Here is a 27,805-nt window from a genome sequence, read left to right as displayed (position 1 = left end):
GCAGCAGAGAGGGAGGGTTAGAGCAGAGGGCATAGCTCTGCAGGCCTCCCAGGGCCCACCTTCACCAGGCCCAGTGCCCACGGCCTAGAGTGCACATTTGCTATGGGAACTTGCCAGCAGATGGCAGTAAAGTGTCTTCCAAAAGCGTCACCTGTTTCCAGTTTGCTCAAAGGTACCCTCTGGGCTGGAAGGGGCTGTGATCCCCAGGGGCAGCCCTGTCCCCCTGCCCCCATATACAGGGCCCCACAGAAGCCTTCAAAAGGGGCCCTTCCGGGGAAACTCGTGGGAAATTAACCTGGTCCAGGATTCAAAAGGAGACTGTAGGACAAGAGGAAGCCCCACAGGCAGGACTGATTAGCATATTTTCAGAGAACTACAGAGAGAAAAAATAGAATGCAGACAGCACATGCAGTGCAAAACCCAGCTGGTGGGCACTGCAAGTGTGTGTGTGTGTGTGTGTGTGTATGGTTTGGTATTTGCAAAGTTTTCTGAACTGAGCATGAATGAATTCCATGTATAATCAGGGCGGGCAAAAGCAAACGTTAAAAAAAAATGTAGGCAAAGATATGTTCTGGCAGACAGTGAGAAAGACAAGGGAAAAAACATCAAAGGACTTTGGGGGTGTTTTATTCCCAATGTCCTGGTCACCCCCACAAGCCACCCTGTTTTTACACATTCAGAGTAAAAACTATTTGCTATCTCTTCGAATGTGGCTTCAAGACTCTTCCTGGGGGAGGGCACAGCAGGAGCAAAGGCCCTGTGGTGGGATCCAGGGTGGATCACATAGAGCTGAAAAGGCCGGTGTGGCTTGAGTGGGGGGAAACAAATGGGCAGCAGCGTGGACTTCACCCAGCCAGCACCAGGAAAATCTCTGAGACATGATCAGATTCTCATTTCAGACACATCCCTCGAGCTGTTGCGTGGAGAGTGGAGTGGAGGGAAAGCAGGTGACAAGGTCAGGCCTGGCCAAGGTGGCACAGATGAGTATAGGATCTGTCTGCATGATCTCAGCACGCAAGCTCCCATATGGCAGGGAAGCAGCTGTGGCCAGGTACCCATGAGCAACCAAAACCCACTGAAGTGGGTTACTGTCACCTTTTATCCTTTCAGACTGTATGATCTGATGTAAGAGAATTGTATTCATTTCTCAGAGGAAAAGCTCCGCGTGGTGGCAGGCCACCTCCAGGATCTGATCTTCGTGACAGTGATCTATCATCAGGTTGTCATGGCCAGCTGTGTAGGTTACATACTGCACAACCTCACAGGCATCATTCACAATTGGCCTCTCTACACCCTGGACTCTGCTCCAAGGGAAGAGGGCGGCATGCACAGCAGACCAAGAGCTGGCAGCCTCTTTGTACTGTCCAAGGGGCAGGGGGCCTCCATTCTGCTGTACTCACCAGACCTCTAATCTATGCCACCATGTGTCCAGAGCACAGGTGGAAACACCCAGTCCTAAAAGTGACAAACGGCTCCTCCCCATGGGGAGCTCCCCTGGCTGTAGTGTGATCTCTCTATGGACAAAGTGCCTTGGGCCTCAGAGAGTCAGGGACCTGGTGACCCTCAGGGTGGGAACAAGCCTCCCTGGGAAGTCAGTGATGGAGGACGTTTGTAGATTGACTTGCCCTAGAGGGGCCTCACCCACATCTTGGGGTCAAGGACCTTTGGGATGAAAGACAGCCAGGGGTGGCAGGTGTCTCTACTGGACCTGGTGGTCACTGTTCCTGTGAGGGACACGGGAAGGCTCAGCAGCCTTCTAAGGGGAGGAGGGACCAAGTTCACTGCCACAAAGAAATCTGGGGAGATCTCCACCCCAACGGGCAGAGCATCCCGGTCGTCAGGGGCAACGGCCTCCCTGGCTTTCCACGCCCTCAGCTCTGGGTGGCCTCTTCCTCCTGCGCAGCGGAGGGTCCTCCCGCTCTACAAACCTGGACTTTGCAGCCAGAGGGAGCCCCGCTGGGGCCAGGGTGGGCGGGGCTGTGGGAGGGACACGTGGCCCTGCTCCTCCCAGCGCGCACAGGAGGGGCCCTGGCCACACGCTGGACCACCCAGGGCGCCTCTGGGGCTACTCACAGCGAGTTCAAGGAGCGGAGGCCCTGGAAGGCGTCGGGCGCGATCTCTGCGATCTGGTTGTTGCTCAGGTCTCTGCAAGGCGACCGGAGAGGGCAGCTGACCCCTGCGCGCCACCAGCCTCCCAGATTCCCTGGGAGGGCAATCCCCCCCCCATCGAACCCCGGGACACTCTTGTTCTGTGCAGTCTGAGTGTTGCGCCCGAGGGGGGCACTGCCTCCCGGGAAGCCACCGACGCCATCGACGCCCTGGCCAGGTCTCATCCCTAACTGCTCCTGTCGGTGCCCACGCTGAAATGGGGGGACGACCCACTCAGGCCTCAGACAACCCTGCCAGGCAGGAGGGCCACGCCATCTCCGTGTCTCAGACCACAGACTCTTGCCCTGCCCTGGTCGGGGGACTCACATCCTGCGCAGCTTTCTGTAGGGAGAGAAGGCTCCCGGGGGGATGGACTTGATGCCATTGAGCTCCAGACGGCTGCAGAGAACGCAAGAGCACAGGGAAGGTGAGGCCCAGGTCGCCGGGCCTCAGCTGCCCTCTGCTGGGCTCACCCAGCCACACCAGCCTCTGCCTCAGCCCCCTGCACCCTTCCGTGGTCCATCTCCCCAGGCTTCCCTGGCAGAAAGGGGCTCACAGTGACGCTAATACTAAACGCATTCTGGCAGACCGGCCAGCGATGCTGGACAGATGGACCACCCCTCCCCAACCCTCTGGAGGCCCCCAGCCTTGGGCAGAGAGCTCAGTCCTGCGGAGGCACACTGTGTCTCCCCATCTGCCACTCCAGCGCCTCAGGGCAAGCCCTGGGCCGGCCCCTGCTGGTGTCCCTTACTCACATCTCGGTCATGGTCTCCGGCAGGTTGGCGGGGATGGCCGTGAGGCCTTTGCCACGACAGTCCACGATGCCATTGCTGCAGGCGCACATGGCGGGGCAGGAGCCGGAGGAGAGGGTGCAGGAGGGCACGCGCCCCGCCTCCCCCTGGCCTGCAGAAACAGGGGGCTGTGACCTCAGGTGGCCTGCATCAGCGTCCCCTCCCCAGACCCAGACCAGCGGGTAGGACAGGGGTGTGCAGTGGCAGTTTCTGTGGATGAGGATGGACCAGGAGAGGTTGCCAAGGGCGCAGGAGGTAAGAGATCCCCAACTTGGATGTGACTCTGGGCGCTGGTCACCCAGCAGGTACTGGTCAGATGTTTGCTGAATTCAACCAAAATGAGCTGCACAGAGTGTGACTCGTCCCCTGGGAGATCTGGGCGCAGACAGCTGAAGCTTCAGTTTCTAATCTGTACCACTTAACACCTCTGAGTTCCCACGGCCCACACAGGAGCAGGACAACCACGTGCACCAAGCGTTCACGCTGCACCGTGTGCTACAGTGAGTGCGGCCACACAGCCTTCCTGCACAGCCCTGCTCGGCCCTGCGAGGAGCGAGGAGCGTGTTGTTGCCATTGTACAGGTGAGGAAACCGAGTCCTCAGCATTCATCAACTAGTTGACACTTACTCAACTGAATTAATAGATAGCGAAGCCAGGACCAAGCCCAGTGTCTGATGTAAAAAGCCCACACTTCAAAAAAGTGCAGTCATTACTAACATAAAGTGCACCACCTTCAGCATGCACCTGGTAGAACTACCGCCCAGACATGGAACATGTCCATCGCCCAGGAGGGTCCCTCCTGCCCTTTCCCCACAGCAACTCCTATTCTGATGCCTGTCACCACAGGTTTTGTTCTGCTTGTCTGTGAATTTCACATCAATGAAATATTACTGTGGATTCTTTTTTGTGTATGGCTTTTTCACCCAACATAAAATCTTTGAGATTTAATGTTGTTGAGTGTCAATAATTCTTTTTTGTTGCCGAGTAGTACTCCATTATATGGGCATATCATAATTAGTGAACCCACTGTCTTCTGGAGGCTAAGCCAGGCAGTGTCCTGTTGGTGGAAATTTACATTGTCTTCAGCTTTGGGCTATTGCAAAAATAAGCTATCATGAATATTCTCTGGTGTTTTGTGCAGAACAAGTGCACAACCCTAGCAGTGGAGTAGCAGGGCCGTGGGGTAGACACATGTGGAACTTTCACGGATTCTGCTACACAGTTCTGCCAGGTGGCTGAGCAATTTACACTCCTGCCAACCTTTTAGCACCTCATACTTTTCCTGGCTAACCCACAGGGTGGGCACAGGACCAAATGGGACAAGGCTATAAGGAGCCAGGGCAAATTATGACAGTATTCTCCTCAGGAACGTGGCTGCCAGGGTGCACGGATTCCAGGGGAGGAAACATGTCCAAAGAAATGCAGGAGCCAAGGTGTTCCAACACAGAGAGAGGCTGCATTCCAAGATAAAGCTGCCCACGTTATCTAGTCCCAGTCGCCAAAAGTACGGCAGCTGCTCAGAGGTGCGTCTCCGGCCTGGCTCCTCTCACCCAGCACACACCTGTGTGCACACTCACAAGCACACACCCACTCTCCCACACTCCCACCCACACTCTCCTGTGCACACATACCCTTCCTTTTACACACACTCTCTCCCTTGCACACACACACTCACACTCACGGCAGTGTTACAGTCTGGTCCTAGGTGTCTCCAGTGCTCAGAGGAGGTGTCACCTGAGGCTCCCCCAGGCCCAGCAGATGCTTTCCCTCAGCACTCGGGAGGCGGGCCGGCCCAGAGCCCCCAGGTGTGGGAGAAACAGTCCCCTCACTCCATTCCTGACCATTCCCTGACCAAGCACAGGCCCAGTGTGAGGACACGGGCAGAAACACGTCACCCTGTTTGTTCCACGAGCTCACGGAGTTTGCCATCTATCTGGGGACCTCATCCGGGGTCAGAGAAGGCTCCCCAGGCTCTGTGGGGTGAGGAGGGGCCGCAGGCCACAGGAGGGAAGGGTGCAGCCGACAGGGGAGAAGCTCGAGAAGGCAGGGGCGGGAGGCCCCAGCAGAAGGGAGAGGCGGACACAGGGCTGGGGGCAGTGAGTGGGGGCCTGAGGCCAGGGAGGGGAAGCTGACCCTGGGCTGAGGGCAGCTCTGGAGGGCCATGAGTACACACAGCAGGGACCGCCCAGGCTGCGGGCTCTTCCAGGCCTTCTGCAGCATGGAGACCAAGTGGCCAGGGAGGGAGGGGCAAGAGGAAGAGGAGGGGCACAGGCATGGGGTCACCTCGCCTGGCACCAAGGCTCAGGGCGAATTTTAAGACCTGCCAGGGCAGCAGGGGGAGGTGGGGGAGGAGGGGGTAGGGGGCAGGGGCGTGGGTGAGGGACAGGAGGGGATGAGGTACAGCAGCGAGTGGACTCAGGAAGTAAGGGTTGGGACAGAGGAGGAGTGAGGGGAGGAGGAAGGCGGGGAAGGAAGGGAGGAGGGAAGACAAGAGAGATGACAGGAGGGAAGAGATGGGGCCCAGGGGACGCGTGGTCCAGAGGGTGAGGGGTGGAGGACGGGCAGCGTCAACGCACGGTCACAGGTGGTCACAGGAGAAAATGGAGGTGGGTCGGGGGAAGCAGCGTCAGGGACAAGCAGTGGTGACTGAGGCCCGCAGGCCGTGGTGGCCGGTGCTAATAAATGGGAGGGAACTGAGGCGGCTGCAGGAGGAGGCAGTGGGTGGGGCAGGAGGTGACGGGCAGCTGAGGGCCTGGCAGGGCCTGCACCCACCTGAGCAGCTGAACTCACTCTTCTGGACCTCGGCCACGTTGAGGCCACGCAGGCTGGCGGGGCCCGAGCACTGGGTGAAGAGCCCGATGGTCGGCCGCTGCCTCAGCCACTGCGAGAGCCAGGCCAGGTGGCAGTCACAGAACAGGTGGTTGGAGTGCAGGCGGCTGCGGGAGGACAGGGTGGCTCACAACCTCCAACGCCGCCACGGAACAGTGGGAACTCCGACCCCAGGCAGGAGGCTGGGCCCTGCTGGAGGCTGAGCCCGTTGGAGGCTGGGCCCTGCTGCTCAGTCTCCACCCTCGGGCAGCTCAGCTCCAGCCTGTAGCTCACCCACAGCCACAGGAAGTCCATGGTGGCTCCCGCGCCTTCCCTCCAACTGCTCTGGACACACCTGAAGCTGGAGTGTGCCCAGCGAATCTGATTCACGTCCCTGAGCTCACAGGGATCTGCCTCCCAATCACCCAGCTCATTTTCCAACACATAACTAGTCACTGACTTCCCCGGAAAACTCAACTGTAAATGACGCTGGGAGCTGCAACTTCAGACCCCCTCCTCCTGCTGAGACCCCCGTGAGCAGCTCCTGGGCTGGCCTCGGTGCAGAGAACAGCCCACCCGCTGGGGCCACCCTGGCCTCCTCCCCACAGCCTGCCCCGCACGTCGGCCCACACGGGGACCCTGCACACCCGGCTGCCCCCGGCTAACTCACAAGGTCCGCAGCTTGGGCATGTGATTGAAGCTGGACACGGGAATGGTGGTGATGTTGTTGTTGTTCAGGGTCCTAAAGAGACAAACCAGAGTCACTCGGCATCTGCCCATTACCTGGGGCAGGGCCTTTCTGCTAATGAAAGGGAGGCTCTCACATCAGGTCCCATGGTCCACCTTCATGGAGGACCAGCACTGGGCTGGCCAGAGGGTTATACCAAAGAGCACAAGACATGGACCCTCCAGGGGGAACCCCCTGAGCTGGGACAGTGACTGGGGGACGCACCATGCAGTCCAGCTCTGGGAGGACAGAGAGACAGATGAGGGGGGGTGTCTGGAACTCATGTGTCCCAGACGGGGTTGGTTGGAAGCAAGGGCCAAGGTTGAGACCCAGAGGGAAAAGGGGCAGGCATTCCAGGTCCCTGGTGGACACTCCAGAGACACCGCGGTTACAGGTCTTTGCCCCAGGGGCTGTGTCCTCCCACCCTGGGGCCAGGGGGTTCCAGGAGAGAGGGTCTCCTGCCTCCTGCACCCCCAGCTCCAAACCCAGGTGTACTTACAGCACCTCCAGCCCCCGCAGGGCCCGGAAGGCCCCTTCCTCGATGCAGCTGATGTGGTTCTTGTCCAGCTGTCTGTGAAGCAAAGGAGGGTTGTGGGGGGGCACACGGCCTAGAACAGGGGTGTCCCAACCTTTCCACCCAGCACTCCAAGAGGCAGGACCCCAACATTTGACAGACATGTCAATCCAAATTGTAAACATTAATAAAAGCTGAATTTCTTTTTATTTTCACTTAGGACAACAAGTAGAAATGAAAGTTATATCCCTCTCCTCAACCTTGCAGCCCTTCCTCAAATTTTGGAAACCACTTAGAGGGTGCTGACAGCTGAAAAATGAGAGAGAGTAACACAGAAGCAGGGGCAGCCAGAGCTGGCAGCAGATTTCCACGGGAGCCAAAGACACTGAGTAGCCGTGGCTACCTGGGGAGCTGCTTTCAGAGCAGTACTTTGAGCCCTGCGGGAATGAGTGCAGTGATCAATTATTAATGTCTGCCACAGGCATGGGAGGGGTGCTTGTGACAAGCATGACAAGCACCTTGGGGAGGAGGTTAGCCTGGACCAGAATAATTTGAATAATAAGCCTGTAATCCCAGCTACTCAAGAGGCTGAGGCAGGAGGCTCATGAGTTCCAGGCTAGACTAGATCCTTAGTGAGACCCTCAGTGACTTAGCAAGACCCTGTCTCAAAATAAAAAATAAAAAGGGCCATGGATGTGGCTCAGTGGTAGAGCACCCCTGGAGTCCTCCTCCAGCACTGCAAAAATACTAAAGAGCATGATAAACAGTTACATTTAAGTAGCACTTGACAAAGTGTATGCATCTCTGTATCTCATCTAAATCTCAGAACAAGCCTGTGAGTCAGGCTTATTATCCCCATTTATTTCCAGAACAATATACAGCGGCTCATGCAGTTAACAGGACTGCAGTAAACGCCGTGTGACTGGAGATTCCAGCCCAGTTCTCCCAGTCGGAGGATGAGGAGGACACTGGAGGGCCCAGACCAAGAACATGGCCTCGTAACCCAGTGTTCGTGACTCTGCAACACTCAACGTCCCCCTCTGTACGTGCCCTTGGCTGTCACAGAGAATCACCCGAGGGAGGGGCAGGTGCTGCTTGTTTCCACCAAACCCAGACTGTTCTAGAAGACCACGCTGGCACCAGCCATCTCAGAGCCCAGGTTGGCTCCTGGATACCCTGGACCTCAGGGCCCAGGGCTATCACCACAGGACACTGCCGGGGGTGGGGTGGCCCCAGCCCCTGCGCCCTTCTCCCTCCAGGTCTGTACTCACAGATTCTTGAGGTCTGTAGCTCCGCGGAAAGCCTTCCTGGGGATGGCCTGGAGGACGTTCTCGCTCAGGTCCCTGGGGACGAAGCAAGGCAGGAAAAACACTGGTCAGGAAGAGAGTCTTCTAGAACATCGCCGTGAGCCAGGGAGGCCGGGGGCCAGACACCCGGCTGGGACGGGGCCTGGCACACAGTGGCCACTCAGCAAGGACTTTTTGAATGGATGATGGAGCCAGAGAGAGGCACCCTGTCCTGAAGGGAGCTCTGTCCCCAGCTACCTCCCCTCTCTGGGCAGATGGAGGAGCCCGGGGCAGCTGTGATCGGCCCTGTCAGACCCCATGGTCCAGGGCTGGAAAGGATCCAGAAAGGGGGCTTCTCTGTGGCACTCCACCAGGCCCTCTGTCCCTGGAGGGACACAGCCTTTAACTACCTGACCCGCCCTGGGCACCCTCCTGGCTTATGCTTGCTGTACTGGGAGGAAACTGAAGCCAGGGAGACGGGTAGCCCACCAGTGCTGCCCCGCCCCGGCTCAAACCCCAAAGCCCCCGCTCTTGGGGACTGCAGGCAGCAGGGTACCAAGGAAGCCTGGGCCCAGTGGGGACAGGGACACACAGGGACATGGCCTTAAGGTCCCACTGCCCACTTCCCACTGGCCCAGGGGCTGTCCCCAGGTCAGAGAGCAGGGCTCGCTGAGGATGCCCTCACTCCCCACCTGTCAGCGTCCTAGTGCGAGGGGGACAGCGCTCCTAGAGCCGCAGAGCAGCTTCCAGAGGCTTCCCCCAGCTTTCCTAGCAGGACCCCGCCTCTGGCACCAACCCCCACCTCTCCCCGCCTCTCCCCACAGTCCACTGGCACCCACAGACGTTTACAACGGGCTAGTCCAGGCCAGCCCTTCCTTCCAGCGAGTGTGCCCCTCCACACTCAAGAGGAGCCACCTCACCAGACCCTCCAACTGTGTGAACAAACAATCCCCATTCCCATTTTATAAAGGAGGAAAGGGATGCTCAGAGAAGTTAAGCAGTTTTTTCAAGGCAACCCAGCTGGCAGGCGGTGGTCCCAGCAATTGAACTCGGGCATTCAGGCCCCAGAGCTTGGCTTGCACAGCTGCTCTGGGAGCAGGGACTGTTGTCCCACCCATTTGGCAGAGGAAGGAACTGAGTCACAGAACAATCAGTAACCTGCCCAAGGTTGGCCACTATCCCAGACACACCGTCCTGGTCCTTAAGGTGGATGACCAAAGGCTGGAGTCCTGATGTGGGACCCAATGCTGGTCATTCTGCACATCTAACCCTGGGCTTTGACCAGTCCTTCCTTCTGGTCACTGAAGGTGAGAACACCCCTCCAGCCCCCATCCCAGAAGCTGCCCCCTGAGCTATGGGACCTCCCAGGTCCTGAGGCAGCAGGACAGACCTCCGGCTGGCCCTCCAGCTGTCTGCTAGGAATCTGCAAGCCGCTGCGCCCCTGCCCAAGCCCCAGCCTCCCTGTATACATGAGGGGGAAGTAAGAGCCCTGCAAGTGACGGCCACCCCAACCTCACACATGGTGACGGCACCATCACCTGTCCCTCCCTCCCTCAGTTGCCCAGCCATCTCCTCCCCAGAGCTGAGCCTTCAGAAAATGGCCCGGCCATGTGAGATCTTGCCACCTTCGGCACCCGGGTCCTGTCCCCTCTCTCCTTGAGGACACGCCTGTCTCTCCCTAAAACTGTGCCACCACTTCTGGACAGTCTCGCAGCCCTGAGCCGGGACTGTGTGACCCTTCACGCAGCAGCCGCTGCCTCCCAGCCTGTCTCCCCAGGACCGTCTCCACCGTCCTGTCCTTCTCCTGACACCACAGCCCATACCTGGTGCTCTGTCTTGGCCCTCTGCATGTGTCTTGGGTCCCCTGTGCCATCTGTCGAGGAGACGATCTCCGAACTCCATGAGGTTGGGAAGCCCCCAGTGCAGGTGAATTCTCAGGAATCCACCAGGCCCTCTGTCCCCGCCTGTTCCTTCTTGTCACCTATTCCTCCCTTTCCTAGAAAGAGTGCCCTGGCCACACCCAGCCCTTCTGCTGGTCGGCACCAGGTGGCTCTCGGCTCTCGGCCCGTGACCTGTTATTTCCATCTTCTTCAAAGACACTGGCCCGGGCCCAGTGACATGGCAGGTAAATTGCTAGATTTGGAGCAAGGGAGTGCAGGCCACAAAGGTGCCAAAGACCCTGCCTGCATGCGGGGTGGGTGTCTCGGGGCCGCGAGAGTTCCTCCGTTCCTGGGGTCCAAGGCAGACGCGGGACAGACCCACCCTGGCACGGTGCCCACCTATGGCACCAGTGAGAGTGCTGGGCCTGCAGGCGCAGAGGTATCCTGGGCCCTGAGCCCTCACACCCAGGAGAGGGCAGAGACGGGTCTGTACCTTCACTAGGCAAATGTGTATCAAGAGCTGGTGACCTCTGGGGACACCCCTGAAACCTGCTTTCCTGGAGGCTTTCCGGCTGCTTGCAACAATCTCTGGAAGAGCAGTTTTTCCAGAGATGTGAGCAAGTGACTCCACTGAAGCAGATCCTGGAAAGTTGAAGTTTGCAGACATAAGTTGGAAATGAGGGAACAGCACCCGAAGCAGTGGGAACAGCATGTGCAAAGGCGGGAGGCAGGAAGGAATAGGCAGACGGGGGCCCTCGCGCAGTGTGGTGTGGCTGACGTGTGCATATTGGAGGCTGTGGTGGTTTTCAAACATGTTCACAATTCGTTGACATTCTTCCTTCCAAAAGATGGAGCTTAATTCCTCTCCTCTTGAGTGAGGGAAGGGGTTAGTAACTCATTGCTGAAGAATCAAATAGTGGAAAATGCCAAGACCAGGTCACAGCAGCCAGGGCCGCCCCTCACTCTGTCTTGGGCCACCCTTCCTAGGAGAGGCCAGCTTCCAGGACACTCCAAGGGCACTCTGGCCACCCTGTGCAGAGGCCACATGGACAAGAGTCAAGGCCTCCTCACTGTAGCGGACACCAGCTTGTCAGTCACATGAGTGACCCTGGGAGCACATCCCCTGCCTCACTCGAGGGCCCAGACGGTCACCCCCACGGCCTCCTGCCTGGGAGTTCATGAAAACCCCAAGCCAGCACCCCAGCCACCAACAGAGGAGACAGTGACCGTTCTTGTAAGCCATTGCGTTTTGAGGTGACTGATACCCAGCAATTGATGACCAGTCCGGGGTCCCCAGGGGATGACTGTGGGCAGTGACATCAAGAGCCTGGAGGAGGCAGGGGCGTGCGGAGACAGGGTGTCTGTGAGCCGAAGCAGCACGGGGTCTGCTGTGTCACTCCTTCTTTGGGGTCTCGGTCTCTACCTTGGCCAAATGCACAGGCCGGACCACACAGGCTCTGAGGCTTCCCCGCCCCGCGGGGCCCGCCCATGCCAACTACCCAGCAAGACACGCTGCTGGGGTCCCATGTTGTGTCCTCCCCAGGTTCCAGGTTGGAGCCTGGGCCTGCAGCACTGGAGTCAGGAGGCGGGGCCTTGGGGAGGGGTTGAGGCCAGGACAGCAGAGCCTCCGCACTGGGATCAGTGTCCTTCTAAAAAGAAGCCTGAGCGCTGCCCTGCCCCGTCACTCTGGGAGGACACAGTGGGAAGACGACATCTGAGAATCACACGGCAGGCCCCCACCACACCCAGAACCTTCTTGCACTTTGACGATGGACTTCCACACCCACAACTGTCAGAGATAAATTCCTGATGTTTCTCAGCCACTGTCTGGTATTTTGTTACAGCAACTTGAACAGACTAAGACACACATCCAGTGAGGTGCCGGAAATCCAGGGAGGGGGTGGGGAAGGTTGCTGACAGCCAGCGTCTAGGGGTCTGGGAGGAAGGAGAGGGACAGAGCCGCCAGCACCTTTTACCCGCAGAGACATGGGAGGGCCTGGTGAGGGCAAGTGGGGACAGTGCCCAGGAGGCCTCTCCAGTGTCAGGAGGGTGGGGTACCGGGGAGGCAGGGCCTCCAGCGGGACCCTCGTCTCAGCCCCCTTGGGCCAAGCCAGGCCGGCACTCATGTCCATTATTCCATTTAATCCACCCCACAACTCCACGAGGAAGGGTTTTTATTCTGTATTGATTGGTTTATAGATCGAGACCAAACCTTGTTCTAGAAGGGCTCTGCGGACGGCTGGTAGGGATTTACAGAACAGCGAGAGTGGGAGTGAAAAATGGGGGAGAGGAGAAAAATCAATGGCGGGCACTCAGAGCCCAGGCACCACGTGACCACGCGCCTGCCAGCTGGGGCAGAGCGGGGGCGCTGAACTTTCTGAGAGCCAATGTGAAAGGGGAACCGGTCCATCAAGTGTCCCCAACGCATGTACAGTGAAGAGGATCGGCTTCTCCAGGGTACAGCCGCTGGGCACTCCCATGAGACAAGAATTTTCCCAGGGGTCCCTGTGAAAAATGAGTGTGTCCTGATCGATAACACGAGATCCTTATAATAAATGGGCTTCCAATGTCTGTTCCTTATAATAGCACTGCATCAGAGTACAATCCAGGGGAGCCATTCTGTAAGGACACACCAGGAGCCAGGTGGGGAAGGGAAGGAAGGCAGGGGCAGATGGAGGCTCAGGATATCTGTGCAGGTCACGCAGGCCGGACGGAGCCCAGGGTGTCCAGGGAATGTGGACCGTGCAGGGCTAGACCACAGAGAGGGCTGTAGCCTGGTGGCCTTAGGGACATTGCTCTGGGGCCCAGAAGCTCACAGAGGAAAGACGCAATCCGCAGGCAGCAGGCAGGATGGAACACCAACAGCCATTCTGTGAGTGGAGGTCCTGGCTGAAGCCACCCAGGAGTGCAGGCCAGCCCTGCCAGCCCAGACCAGCAGGCAGCTCTCACTGTGTGACTCCAGGCACGACCTCAGGAGAGCCAGCCACTCCAGACCAGAGGACGACAGCCAAGTCTTGCAAGACACAGGAATAGGTGGAATGCTGGTAGCAAAGAGGGTGGTGGAAAGAGCCCGAGGTTGCAGCCAGAAACATGCAGAAACTCCTGCCATCCACCAGCCAAGGGTGCAGGGAACCCTGAGACCTCCAGGTGCCCTATACGTAAAGTGGGCACAGAAATTCCGATCACATGGAGACATGTTTTTGGAAGAGGATGTGCATTCATGTGTTTAACCTATCCTTGGCACCTTTCTTTAGCAAGATACAAAACACTAGTTTTGTCCCTTTCCTAAGATGTCACGGTTATTTCAACAATCACCACTAGGGGGCGCCAGAGGCCATGCCTGGACTGGGACTCTGCAACCCCTGGCACACCCCAAGGCCAGTCTTGCTTTTTGCCCCAGTTGACTTCCTGCTTGGTCAACTCTCACCTACTCCTTCCCAAGCCAATGAAATAAAGTTGCTTGTCTCCAAGCTCCTGGGCACCTGCTGTTGCCTCTGCCTGCACTATCCTTTCCTGACTTCACCCAGCAAATTCCCCTCCATCCTTCACATCTCAGTCTAGAGATACCTCCCTTAACTGCTTCCTTCCTACCCACCTGCTTTTTTTTTTTTTTTTTGAGGGGGGTGGGTACCAGGGATTGAACTCAGGGGCACTCATCCACTGAGTCACATCCCCAGCCCTGTTGTGTATTTTACTTAGAGACAGGGTCTCACTGAGTTTGCTTAGCACTTGCTGTTGCTGAAGCTGGCTTTGAACTTGCAGTCCTCCTGCCTCAGCCTCCCTAGCTGCTGGGATTACAGGTGTGTGCACTGCACCAGGCCTGCCTTTCCTTTTCAGCACTGATTCAGGACAGGCATACTGAATGTAATGAGATGCTGGTAGTTTACTGACATCTACCCCTTTGCAGGCCATAATCTCCTAAGGGCAGACTCTCTTTTGTTCCCATTGTATCCCAGTCCTGGTGCATTGCAGGGCCTCAGTATGTGTAGTTGAACCAAACTAAAAGGGACCCTCTCCTGCTCCAATCCCTCTGCATTTTCCTGACCAAAGCAAGGAGCTAGGACTAGTCATGCAGCTGAGAGGAAAAGGCAGGGGCTTGGGGCACAGAGGCTGGCTCTGCATCGTGGATGACAATGTCCCCCTGAGCACGAGAACTCCTTGTACCTGCTCTGCCTGACCCAGCTGAAGACCTGGCAGGACAAGGGTCATGGATGGGGAGAGAAGCTCGGATCAGCGCTCAATAGCGTTGCCCTGTTACACTGGCGCTCCCTCTTGCCTTCCCACATCCTGACAGAATATAACACCCTCCGTGGATGGTTCCAAGGTGACACCAGCAGCCTGGGGATGGGGAGCTGGAGGCCACTGAGGGAGGTGAGCTGCTGTCCTGGGCCCTCCAAGAAAGAGAAAGGCTGCAGCTCCCAGGAGTCCACTCTGGAGGGCTGGAGGTAAGGGTCCTGCAGACAAGGATCCCCCCATCTGGCCTGTGCTCCTCCCCCAAGGCCCAGGCTCTGAGCAGGCAAGCAGCAGCCCCCACGGGTCTGGGAGCATCCCAGTGACCCCAGCCAGCCTCCTTCCCAGAAGGGAAGGGACAGCCAGGCCCACTGCCTGACTTGGGCACCATCTCCCGGAGCCCTGTTCTAGCTGCCCCGCCTCCTGCACACTCTGCCAGGGCTGGGGAAGCTGAGGTCAGGACCCCATGTTCTCCCTGCTAATCCCCCTTCACGCTCTAACCTGATTGGCCACTGCTGGCAGACCAGTCTCTAAGGGGATTATCAGGGGGCTCAGCTACAGGCAGCTGGGCACCAGCCAAGGCCAGACTCTGGGTTCCTGCCACCTGCTTGGCCACCCTGCTGCAGAGCACGGGGCTGCTCCATCGGCCCTTCAAGCCCACCCAGGGGCTCTGGGAAGCCTGGCACCCCCTCGCCCCCTGCAGCCTGATTGGGCGCCTCGAGCCTGCCCAGGGCAGGGCTCAGCAGGAGCCAGGCCAGCCCCAGGGCTCCAGGACACCTTATCTCAGGCTTCCTTGTCAGGAGGCTGGTGGATGGAGGCTCAGGCCCGGGAGCAGACAAAGCCAGCCACATATACCCAGTGAGTGCCCCCCAGCAAGTTTTCTGACCTCTCTGTCTCAACCTTCTCTTTGTGAAGTGGAAGGAACTGTCACGCGGCTTAGTGGAGGCTGCACAGTACTCTCCGCTGTGCTTGCTCAGGTGTTCATCCCTGTCCCACAGGCTGTGGGAGGAGCAGGAGGGCCAGGACCTGGGAATCAGGAGGCGGCTCCAGGTGGGCTCTGCACTAACCTGCTGCAAGATGTGCACTGGGCTCCCAGAGCCTGCAGCAACCCTGCCCTCCCGGGGGGGTACCGCACACACCCGGCCTGCCTCAGAGTGGCCGTGCCCTGCCTGGGGCAGCTGTCACCCCTGTTTCTCGTGACATCCAGAACAGATGATTCAGCAAGCAATCCCCTGGCACCTGGGCTGGCAGCATCAGCACTGCCTGGGAGTTTGTCGGGCATGATGATTTTTCCAGGCCTGTCTACTCAATCAGAACCTCAATTTAGCAAGGTCCCAGATGATCCATGTGCATATTAAAATTTAAGTGCTGCATCTGGCAGAAGGAAATATTAAAAATGTTTAATGTTCTCAGCAAGAGCTAGAGCAAACCCACTTGTAGCTCTTGGACCTGGCCAGCACTTCAAAGTAACAGGCTGAGGTGCCAACACCTGCTGTTTGGAGGGGACTTGGACACGGTCACTCCTAGGGGATGAGAGAGAAGACCAGCTACTGGCCTTTCATCTGGGGCATGTCATTGCACCTTCACGGAGAACAGAGGAGATGCTCATGGGGGGCAAGGCAGTGACCAGTGACCAGGTCCTCCCTGCATTCCTGCTGGGGTTGGGTGTGGAGGGGACACTGCTCAGTGCAGAGGTCACCTGGGGGCATTTGTGAGATGCAGGCTCTGGTGCTCACTGAGGAATCAGCGCCTGCACTCACAGCATGAGGGAGATTCAGCTTCCCCAGCCTGAGCAAGGTTAGGAGTCACAACCTTATGGTACCAGCAACAGGAGACAGAGCCCCAGTGGATAGTCTGTCCCCAGGTAGCACAGCAGGACACCCTCTCTGGAGCGAGGTGAGCAGTGCCTATAGGTGGGATGCTGAGACGAAGTCCCTCCTGTGAAATGCTCCAGGATCTGCTGGGCCATCCCCCCCTTGCCTCTGCCTGTCCATCAGGTCTCCCCTTGGATACTACACCTCCCACCTATGAGGGGAATTAATTCTGCAACGGCCTCTCCTGCCTGCTCTCCCAGCCCACGGGACGGCGTTCAAGTGGCTAAGATCTATCTTGTGGGGCGGCATACTGCACCAGGGTACCTGCCTCCTGGTCAGGGCCTGGGTCTAACTCACCTTCAAGGTGGGGTCTTGAGAGCATTCCATGATATGGACCTGAAGCCTCGCTGCCTGGGCTCTGACCTCAGTGCGGTGACCAGGGCTTTGCCACTCCTAAATCTCAGGTGCTCCCATGAGAGGCAGACCAAGAGCAGACCGGCTGCTGACCCCCAGTGTGAAGGGGTTTATTGCATCGTCTCCAGAAGGCAAGTTTGGGCAAGGGGAATGGCAAAGGTGCAAATGAGGCCAGGGTGTAGTGACACAGGAACAGGCTGATGGACTGAAGGCAGAATTGGTCCCACCCACCACAAGCCCAGTTTCCTTTGACCTTGCCCCCAGCTTGGCAGAACACAGATGCCTGGGGCTCACGGCCTCCTCCCCAGGCCTGGCTGCCATCCTCACTACCCCCCATGGCCAGCCTGCATGCCCTCCTAACCTCTGCTCCCCGATGACCAGCAGTCAGCCCATCTGGAGTAAATATCTGGGGTCTCCCTTCCTCTGGGAGGGCAGGATCTGGTCTCTGAGCGGGGACAGGCAACCAATGTCCAAAATCAAGATCAGCCCCAGTTGGCTGCCTCCCTGGGTCTCAGTTTCCTCATCTGTAACATCAGCTGATGAGGACACAGGCACATGGTAGGGGCAACTGTATTGTTGGGAAGGCTTTGACCCACCACTGACAGTTGCTGAACAGTCCAACTCTGTCGCCGAGGTGTCCTTGCTCCTTGCCACCTCTTCCAGGCTACAAGACTCACAGAGATTAAAGCTCAAGCATGTTCTGTAAGGTCTTGGGATTAAAACACCAGTTTAAGAATGCACATGGTCCCAGGGAACTCCTGCTAGCCAAACTCCTGCAGGTGGCTGTGGAGGTGAAACCGTGGGTGGTGGCAGGTTTGAGCTCTGCCCCTTGTTCCTTCCCCTTCTGTCTCCTGAATACCTAGTGCATGTCCAGCCCAGTGAGCTGCAGAGAAGCCTCCCTTCCTGGCCGCCATGGAGCCACACGCTCTCCTCCCCCAGCCTGCCAAAGTTAATGTTGCAGAAACCTCATTAGGAAGAGACATTAAGCAGTCCTGGATGGCCGCACCATAAAACCACCCTGGGTGACATTTCCTTGAGCTGAGCTGTCTGCCACACAGCTTCGAGCATCAATTCCCACCATGGAGATATCGGAGGCGCGCCCCCTCCACCGGCAGCCCTCCTTTGGATGCTAGTGTTTGGACCTGCCAAGGAAAAGTAGCCCAGATGCTGGGATCCCACTCAGCCGTGAGTGGCTTGGGGACACACAGGAAACTGAACTGCCCTCTCCTTTAATTCTGCTGACAGTAAGTGACAGGCACGGGGTCCCAGCCACCATGGTAGGAACCCGGTACTGGGCAAAAGGGGTGGGTGAGGACAGCAGGGGAGACGCAGGCCCCTCTTCACCTGAGGACTGGAGCAAGGCCTGCCTGCTCCCACCCACCAGGCCCCGCGTGCCGAGCCCCAGGAAGCCCCGGGGTTCTGCTGAGTCCTGGTCAGGGATGCCGTGGGGGAGACAAAGCTCCTGTCCCAGACATCTGCAAGTGCTTAGGACCAGTGACTTCAGAGGCTCCCAGCCCTGACACACGTGATGGGGGTGGAGGAGGGGGTGCAGGAGAAAGAATCGAGACACAGAGGAAAGAACATGAGCTTTGGCCATACAACCCTGGGTTGGACTCCAAGCTCCAACATTGCTGCCTATGTGACCTGGGCAAGTTACTTGACCTCCCTGAGTCTGGTACCTCCTGTGTAAGGAAAGGTCAATTACTCTTCCTTGCTGGGTTGTGAGGATTAACTGCCACACGTGCCACTTATATAATGACCAAAGTAGGCAAAGCTGGTCCATGCTGCTGGAAGTCAGGAGCAGGGTTACCTGGGAGGGTTAGTCTGGAAGGAGGCTTGAGGGGGCTTCTGGGTGCTTATGATGTTTCACTCGTTAATGCCAGTGCCTCCCCCCCACCCCGCTGGATCCTGGCTGGAGGAGAAAATGCAACAAAAATCTTCCAAAGAGAAATACACCCAAAGACGACAAGCTCAGGATCTTAAGGCATGGGCAGATTCCCAGGCTGAGGGGCAGTTGCCCAGGACAGTGTGGAAGAAATAATCCCCACCCTATAGCTATGAGGGACGTGGACCAACTTCCCCCAGACACAGAGGCAGAGGTGGGATGCGGTGCCCTGCAGCATTTGGCTCTGCCAGGTGAAGACCTGTTCTTCCCAGGATCTTGGATACCCTGAGTGCATGTTTGCATTCCAAGTCTTCCTGAAGAGTGGGTCGCATGCCCCATACCCAGCTCCAGGAGGGGCAAGACCTCCAAGTCAAGCTGGGTGGGCAGAGACACTGGCATTGGAGAGTGAGGATCTCGACAGGGTAGATGAAACAGCCTGCAGAGTAGGTCTGAAGGTCTTTTCAGCTTTGTTTCAGGAATCAATAAAATACACTCCAAGGATCCATTACAAAAGAGATAATGGGACTCAGAGCAGAGGCTGGGGCTCAGTGGCAGAGCGCTTGCCTCATATGGTGAGGCACTGGGTTCGATCCTCAGCACCACATGAAATGAATGAATAAGATAAAGGTATTGTCTCCATCTACAAATAAAAAATAAAAAATAAAAACAGGACTCAGAAGAAGAGTAAAAGACTGAAGCCGGCATTGGGAGAAATATCAGATGAGAGAGGAACACATCTTACAGAAACCTTTGCATTCTGCTATGAATGTGTCCTGGTCTTCTCACCACCTTGAGAGAAAATGTAGAGCTTACCAAGTCTGTAGACTAAAAAAAGCTTGGAAGATGCACAGTGTTATGGTTTGGAGATATGTCTAAAATCTCGTGTGTCACACAATTCAAGAGGGTTTAGAGGGGAAATGAGTGGGTTATGAGCATCTTAACCTGATCAGTGCATTAATCCACTGATAGGGATTAACTGGGCAGTTCTGTAGGCAAGTAGGGTGTGGCTGGAGGAGGTGGGTCATTGGGGTGTGTCTTTGGATATATTTTGTCCCTGGTCTGCAGTGTCTCTGTCTGCTTCCTGGTGATCATGTCCTGGGCTGCCTTCCTCCTCCATACCCTTTCATGATGTTCTGCCTCACCTCAGGCATAGAGCAATGGAGTTGGCCATCTATGGACCGAGACCTCTGCAACCATGAACCAAATAAACTTTTCCTCCTCTAAAATCATTCTTGTCAGATCTTTAGGTCCCAGCAGAAAAAGCTAACTAGAACTCATTGTCTTGCCTGGTTTTAAAACCAGGGGGCCTCTCCCCACGCTCCATATAGAAGTGGCCTGAGAAGGGAAAGTGCCACCTTCACCAGCATCCACTGAGGGGGCCCCAGGATGTGGGTCACCCCTTCTGGGTCACCTCCCTGAAGGCAAGTTGCAGATCAGCCAATTCAAAAGGAGCGATTTGCTGAATTTCTTTGTTTTGTTTAGCAATTTGGTTTTAACTGGGCGGTTTCCCATTTATCTTCATGAGTCTTTTAAGGACAGCTGCCTTGCCCTGCCCTGGCTTCCTGCGGCTGCAGAGAGGCTGGGGGCAGGTTCACTGCAGTCCAAACACCAGGGGCCAGGGGAAGAGACAAATGGAACAGTCCTTAAAATGCTGTAATAAAGACAAAATGCAAACCAGTCGACTCACACCAAATAGTTAAAAGAAGAGTCAATTTGATGAATTGGTCATTTGACAAATTGGCCATTCAGTGAATTGCATTTTGGCAAATTGGCTTTTAGCAAAATGACATTTGGTGGATTGGTCTGCTTCTGACACAGCGATGCTTTCACAGGGCAATTACTTCCACACTCCCTGTCTTGGCTCAGGGCTGGCACAGGAGTGCGGAAGTCACTCTGCAGATGGTCCACCCCCCTCCACCTCAAGCACTGCTCTCTGCAGCGCTGGCTTCAGCCAGGGCAGAGTTTAGAATATTCTGGAGAATGCACACCTGGCCCAGCAGGCAGGCCAGGCTTCATCCCAGGCTAAGCCCATCTAGACTCTGAGGGGCGGGTTCTTTGGGCTCTCCCTGATAAGGGCAGATTTGGGAGGGGGAGCAGGATTTAATGTGCTTTGGGAAGAAAGAGAACCAAGGAGAGGAGCAGCAGGGCTTGGCCCAGAGAACCCAGGCTGTGCTGGGGGCAGGGCTTCACTCAGGGCAAGTGACCAAATTGTGGTGGTTTCTCGTCTGAGCTTCCCCAGAGAGGAGCTGGAGCCCTAGCCCACGCGGCAGGAGAGATGATGCCAGGACAGACACTTGCCTTGAATTTTGTGGAAGGACCAGCCCCCCAAGGTAAGTAGCAGAATATCACTGAGTCCCTGGGGGCATTTCTGTTCCCCTCTTTCCTGGCCACCCCAAGAAAACAAGGGGCCCATTTCTTTTACCAAAGACCATGCCCCATCGTGCCCTTATTCCGTAAAGCAATCCATGGCCTTTCAGAGTCCCAGCTTTGGGGGATCTCAGAGTGAAGGGGAGCTTGAAGGACTGGAATGGCAAGAGGTCAGTCTGGCTGGGACATGGCGCCCCTCCCATCCTCTCCCCCGACACACGGGACGCCTGGAGGGAACAAGACCCCAGCTACCTCCCAGAGCCGAAATACAGAGCCCTGTCCGCTGCAGGGACAAGTAAGGCTTCCAGGTGGTTGAGGGTGGGTGATCTGCCAGAGGCCAGGACAACAGAAGCCTGAGGAATCACTAGAAGCATCAGAGTCTGGAGGAGCAGCTGCCTGGGAGCTGTCCGTGGTCCTGAACCTCCTCTGGCGGCTCTTCCTCTGCTCAGGGTTAGATGCTCTTGGAGCCCAGCCACCTTCATGTTCATTTGACCACACGGCAGCCCCTGTCTACCGGCAGCTCTTCTCTCTTCCTGGAGCCCACAGGGATTCCAGGGGAGCACTCCGCGAGGAGAGGCACGCGCGGAGCACCCGCGTGAGCTGCTTCTACGTGGGGATGCGGCCTGATGCTGGACCACCTCTCCAGAAGCCAGACCTGCCCACAGATGCCAGCCGGGAGATGCCAAGAAGGCCCCTAGGCGTGCCACAGGGGACCGCTCCAGATCTTTGCACAAAAGCTGCTCATTTTAATCCTGAGGACTTTAGTGACTGTCACCAACTCTTGTGTAAAACACAACTGTTTTAGTGGTGGGGATGATGATAATGATAACTACATATATAGGGCATTTTTTATGTGCCTGACACTGTGCTAGATATTTTTAAGATATTTTGTTTAGTTGTAGATGGACACAGTACCTTTATTTATTTATTTATTTTTCTGTGGTGCTGAGGATCAAACTCAGTGCCTCACATGACAGACAAGTGCTCTACCACTGAGCCACAACCCCAGCCCCTGTGCTAGATATTTTATATGTTTATACATATTATCTTATTTAATCCTTAAAACTCCTTATAAGATAAATCCTCTCTCAAGTCTAAGGAATAGTGACAGACAGGGAGTACATGGGAACACTGTACTTGCCTCTTGATTCTGCTGAGAACATTAAACCACTCTAAAAATAGTCTATTTTAAAATTTTTTACTTAGATTTTTTTCTTTGCAGTGATGGGGATTGAACTTGGGGCAAACTCACTTCCACTGAGCTACATCCCCAGACCTTTCTATTGTAATCTAAGGCAGAATCTCACTAAGTTGCTCAGGCTGAGTCTCTTGAGTAGCTGGGATTGCAAGCATGTGTCACTACATCTGGCCCTAAAGTCTAAAATAGATATTTTCTCACTATGCCCATTTTCCAGATTATGTAATTGAAGCATGGGAACAGTCCCAGGCTGTCTGACAGCTGAGCCACTCAGAGAGCTTACACACTCTGCTACGCTGGCTCAGCAAATCAGAATCAGCACAGTGATGGGCAGGTGGGTGGGGAGGTTCCTAGGAGCACACACATGTCATGGTGACACTTGATAGATGAACTTAGAAGGAGGAGGTGAAACCCTAAAAAGCATGATAATGAACAATCATAATGTTGACACCCAGTCACCAAGAAAAGGTGAAATTCTGTTCAGGACTCTCTGTTTTAGAACTCGGGTAATTATATAATAAATTTTCGGCATAATCGTATCAAAAGTGATGTAAGGTTCACATGATTTCCTTGACAGCCGAGGTATGGGAAAAGCTAGTCTCTGACTGGGATGAGCCTTATCTGGGGACTTCTTGTCACCCTGGTTCCTATGAGTATCTCAGGAACTGTCACTCCTTCCAAATCCCTGTAGGCTTGGAAGACAAAGAGGTAAGCGTTGGAGTCTTGCGGCGAGAGCCTTAATCAAAGTCAGTTACAGGCTCACAGTCCCCTGGCCACTGAGAATGAAGTCACGGTGACAGCAATACAGGGAGGGTCCAAGGCCATCAGCCACTGACTTCTCACAGTCTCTGGCACACCCTCCGGGCCTCCACCTAAGAGCCTCCAGCAGAAATGAGTGACACCAGGAAGGACTCCCGTCCCAGGCTCCACCCACCTAGCTGTGGACACGCTGGCTAACTGCAAAACTGAGCACAGACAGCACCAGCCTCCCGGTGCGGCTGCTTCTGGGAGAGACAGGCAGAGGGTGGGCGCTCCGACCACCTACGAGAACACCAGAAATTGCCAGGGCTCAGGGCCTTCAGCTTAGCCTCCAAGTTGGCTCATTCTGGATTTCCTAGAAGGGACAGAAACACTCTCCAATATCCAGAGGCCACTCCAACAGACTGACCCTCCCCCTGGGAATGGCCAGTGCTGCCAGTCACACTGTTGTCCCACCTTATTCTCCGCTCCCTAGCCCAGGGACCCCACCTGAGGCTGCAGAGAGCCATACAGTCGTTGTAATATCTGGGTGCCTCATGCACCCCTGGTATTGTGTGTGGACGGATGACCCCGAGTTCACCTCTCTGAGCCTGACTTTTCATATCTGCAATATGGGGACAGTAAGAGTCATTATCTCAGAGAGGTGTCGTAGGACTGGATATGTGGATTGGCAACTTGGGGTCCAATCAATGACGGCTATTGCTGTTGCTCTTCTCCTTTCAGGGCCCACGTGATTCAGGTGCTCCGTGAGCTAAACAGATCCTCAATTAAGAGCCCCGCTGGGTTCTGAAGATCTTCTTCAAAAGCAGTATTTCCTCTGTCACTTACCAACTGCACCCACGCTTTCCTTCCTGGCACTAACCATAGTTTTAATCAATCAATTATTCATGAAATTATTCAATTAATGTTCATCTCCTGGATTAGATCATATATACTCCAGGACAGCAAGGGCCACAACTGGCAAAGGGTGAAAATCAACTAACGTTTGATGATTATATTTGGCTACTCAGAAAGTCAAAAGTAGCATTTGGGAGGGGATCTGTGACATTTTTGTCATTAAAAAAAAAAAAAAAACAGGCCTGGTGTGTGGCGCATGCCTATAATCCTGTGTGGTTAGGGAGGCTGAGACAGGAGGACCATGAGTTCAAAGCCAACCTCAGCCACGGTGAGGTACTAAGCAACTCAGTGAGACCCTGTCTCTAAGTAAAATACAAAATAGGGCTGGGGATGTGGCTCAGTGGTTGAGTGATCCTGGGTTCAATCCCTGGTATCAAAAAGAAAAAACAACTGGTCTCTCCAGGCCAGGCACAGTGGTGCACACCTGTACGTACCCCCGGCCACTCAGGAGCCTGAGGCAGGAGGATCACAAGTTCAAGGCCAACCTGGGAAACTTAGCAGGACTCTGCTTCAAAAAAAATAAATAAATAAAGCAAAACAAAAAACTAAAAACGGCTGGGGATGTAGTTCAGTGGTACAGCACTTGCCTAGCATGCTTGAGGCCTGGGTTTGCTCCCTAGAAACATAGAGAAAAATTAAAAACCAACAAAATACAGGTCTCCCATTACTCATATACTGAGATAGATGACTGACAATACAAAATGCTGATGAGAAGACGGAACAACAGGAACTTTCCTGTACAGCCACTCTGGAAGACTATCTGGTGGTCCCTTAAAAAACTAGCATGCTCCTTGGTATTAACCGGAAGGAGCTATGAATGCTTATCCACACAGAAGCCTGGACGTTGGTGGCAGCTTAACTCACAATTGCCCTTACTTGGAAGCAACCAAGATGCCCTCCAGTGGGTGACTGGACAAATAAACTGCGGCACTGCCAAACAATGGATTCAGTGCTAAAATTCACTGTCGAGTCATGAGAAGACACAGAGGTGGGGGCTGAGGCAGGAGGATTGCAAATTCAAAACCAGCCTTAGCAACTTAGTGAGGCCCTGTCTCAAAATAAAAAAATGGGGGCTGTGGATATAGCCCAGTGGTTAAGCATCCCTGGGTTCAATCCCTGGTCCCAAGGGGGGGAAAAAAAAAGACATAGAAGTAAAGAAATGCATACTACCCGGAGGACAAAGCCCATCTGAATGGCAACACACTTCATAATGCCAACTGTATGCATTCTGGAAAAGGCAAAACTGTGGAGATGGTGAAAAGATCAGTGGCTGCCAGAGGGTGACTGGAGAAAGCCCGGATGGGCAGGTGGAGCCCAGAGGGTTTTAGGGCAGCAAAACTCTTCTGTGTGACACTGGGATGCTGGAGCCATGTCACTATACATTTGTCCAAACTTGCAGACTGGACGACACCAAGAGCAAAGGTGACAATGGCATGTCGACCCAGACTCATCGATTGCAGCAGATGGCCCACTCTGGAGGAGGACATAGATCACAGATGGGGAGGCTATGTGTGGGTGGTGACGGGGTAAATAGGGACTTTGTACCTTCCAGTCAATTTTGCTGGGGACCTAATATTGCTGTAAAAAAATAAAATTAAGGCTATTAAACAAACAAGAGAAAAGCAGCCATGGGTCTCCGGGGGGGACTGACTGGACTGGATGGGGCGTGAGGCCCCCTGCAGCCTCACAGCTGTCGGTCAAGGGCCTTGCTCTACAGCAAGTGGAAAATGTCTATAAATTGGGCCCAGACTGCCCTGTGACACAGTCGTGGTAGGAAGGGCCACAGCCCCTGGATAAAAGCTGGCCTTCCCTGGGGCCTCCCCCCACTTCTGTTCCACCTCACTGCCTCCCCTCACCCCTCCTCTGTGGTCGCTCAATATCCACAGCTGTCTCGCTACCCCTGTCACCTCACATGTCTGAGAGTCTCTCGCCTCCTGGTGATAATAAGGACAGCACAGCTGTGCAGGAGGGTGCACCTGCCTCCGCCTTCCTCCCCGAGGAAGCACACTATGGTGCATGGACAGGCCGTCTCTGAGTCACACCTACAAGTGGGCACAGGCCAGGAGGCCCCCCGTCGCCTCTGGGGATTGGTGGCTGCTGCTGCCAGGTCCCTGTCCATGCATCTAGCCAGGAGGCTGCCCATCCCCAGATCTGACGTGGGACCCCAAGGTCCCTGCCGAAGCTCATTCCCCGGGGGACTGTGTGTCAATGGGCCCAGCCGGTATTTCCCTCTTTTCATCTGTCACAATTTGAGAAGAAAGCCAGGCTGCAGAGCCAGCAGGGTAGAGTGGAACCTCGCTACTCGGTGTGGAGTGGACGAAGAGGTACGAGGCAGGCCTTGACAGAAACGCAGAGTCCCGGGCTGGCCTCGGGCCTGCGGAGTCAGAACCTGAGTTAGTAAGGGGTCTGCTGTGCATAATCAGGTTGTGCAGAAGCAGATAAAGCAGTAGTTCTCAAACTTGCTGCCCCACTGTGTGGGTGGCAGGACCCCAAAGTGACCACATCCGAGAAAGAAATGAAGCACCCCATCTGCCAGGCCTTCGTGGTGATTCAGGTATCATCAGTGTCTCCACACAGTTAAGCTCTCCCCAACCCCATGGCCTCCCACTGTGGTGCTCCAACAGACATGGAAAGGCCGGGCCACGTCCACCAGATGAGCAGAGGAGCCAGGAACTGAACCGGAACCCCAGGCCACACCCCCCAGCCTGCCGGGGCACCCTCAGCTGCACCCTGGGGGCAAGAACTGCAGGAAAGCACCGGCTGCAGCTGTGGGGAGCAGCAGCCAACTCGCAGGTGCAGGGGCTACCATGTGGCAAAGCCATCTGGTAAGAAAGCAAGGGAACTGGGGACAGAGAGGGGGACAGAGGCTGAGCCAAGAGACCCATGAACAGAAACAGGCAGGAAGAGAATGAAGAGAAGCAGAGAGAGACAGAGAGAGAGAGAACCGACAAAAGACAGGGAGAGGCCAAGTCCTCCAAGGCTGGGGTGAGGCAGGAGACCCAAGCACCTGGCCTTTTGCTGCAGCGGACCAGTGAGTCCCCAGCGCACTGACAGCCAGCTAAGGTGCAAATGAAAAGAACGCAGTGTGTGGCTGTGAGGGTTGGCTGGCCCCAGGCCGGGCTCTGGGCCTGCTGGGCAGAGGGAGATAATTGGCCTGTGGCCAGAGGTGTCAGACTCTGGTGATGAGTGTGAAGTCACAGGTGACCTGCCTGCATTCTTTGTGACTCTTCTCTGGGCAGAGGTGGGAATGGAGTTGGGGCCTCTGCAGCGCCCTCCCAGAATCAAATCCCCATGAAGAGATGGGGGAGTCCTGTCCTCACTCAAGGCTGGAGAGGAACTGACAGCTTGGGGGGCTCTAGTTGAGAGGATCAAGGGCCATAGGGACAGTCCTGATGTAGGGGTGGGGACACTGGGGAGTCTAGTTCATGTTCTCTCCTGCACACCACAAACCCAGCCAATGTTTCACATGTAAGTTAGGAGCAGAAACTCTGGAGCCAGACTGACTTGGTTGGAACCCTGGCTCTGCTTCTTTGTAGCTGGGTGATTTTGCACTTGTTATTTAACCTCTCTGTCCCTCACTTTCTTCTTCCATGACATGGGAATAATTAAGAATAAGAGTATCTAGCTGTTGTATGTATAAAGCATTCAGATCTGTCCCCCACTGGCTCATTACCACCATCCTTACCACTGACGTTCATCTAGCCTCCTAAATGCCCTGCCCAACATTAGCCAGCTGGGTTCTGAATCCAGACCAAAGATGACATCTGGTAGGGTCTTGTACATTTGGGCTAATTTTTCCTGAGTTTCTGTCCTAGGTACTGTCACTTTCCCAGGGTGAAGGACATCAATGGCAGTTCGTTTCCTCTGAAGTAGCCGGCTGGTCATGAATTTGCTGGTTCAGATAGTTCCTGTGTCGTTCATGATGGGGAGGCGGGGTGCTCTGGAAGCCAGGGAGGAAAAGACTGTGGAGAACTCTGTGAAACCATTTCCATGTTCTCTGCCTTTCCCCGAGGATAAGCTCTCCAATTCTCCTCCAATTCTCCTTTGCCCCCCAGCTGTTCCCTCCCTCAATGATGAGCTAAATAAA

At 55.5% G+C, this 27,805-nt stretch overlaps 1 protein-coding gene across 1 annotated transcript in view; it reads right to left on the bottom strand.

Moving 5' to 3' along the window:
- The window catches only part of Slit1 (slit guidance ligand 1), a 154,010-nt gene that overhangs the window by 46,853 nt on the left and 79,352 nt on the right, over positions 1-27,805 (bottom strand). The window contains exons 5-11 of the mRNA XM_027930103.2: positions 8,260-8,331; positions 6,974-7,045; positions 6,418-6,489; positions 5,712-5,875; positions 2,904-3,051; positions 2,476-2,547; positions 2,074-2,145 (exon numbers count right to left, since the gene is read on the bottom strand). Of these exons, the coding sequence (XP_027785904.2) occupies positions 2,074-2,145; positions 2,476-2,547; positions 2,904-3,051; positions 5,712-5,875; positions 6,418-6,489; positions 6,974-7,045; positions 8,260-8,331 (672 nt within the window). The remainder of the gene's footprint in view (positions 1-2,073; positions 2,146-2,475; positions 2,548-2,903; positions 3,052-5,711; positions 5,876-6,417; positions 6,490-6,973; positions 7,046-8,259; positions 8,332-27,805) is intronic.

This window comes from Marmota flaviventris, chromosome 4, assembly GCF_047511675.1.
Source record: "Marmota flaviventris isolate mMarFla1 chromosome 4, mMarFla1.hap1, whole genome shotgun sequence".
In the NCBI taxonomy this organism is placed as follows: Eukaryota; Metazoa; Chordata; class Mammalia; order Rodentia; family Sciuridae; genus Marmota; species Marmota flaviventris.
This window is presented reverse-complemented; position numbering and strand designations above follow the sequence as displayed.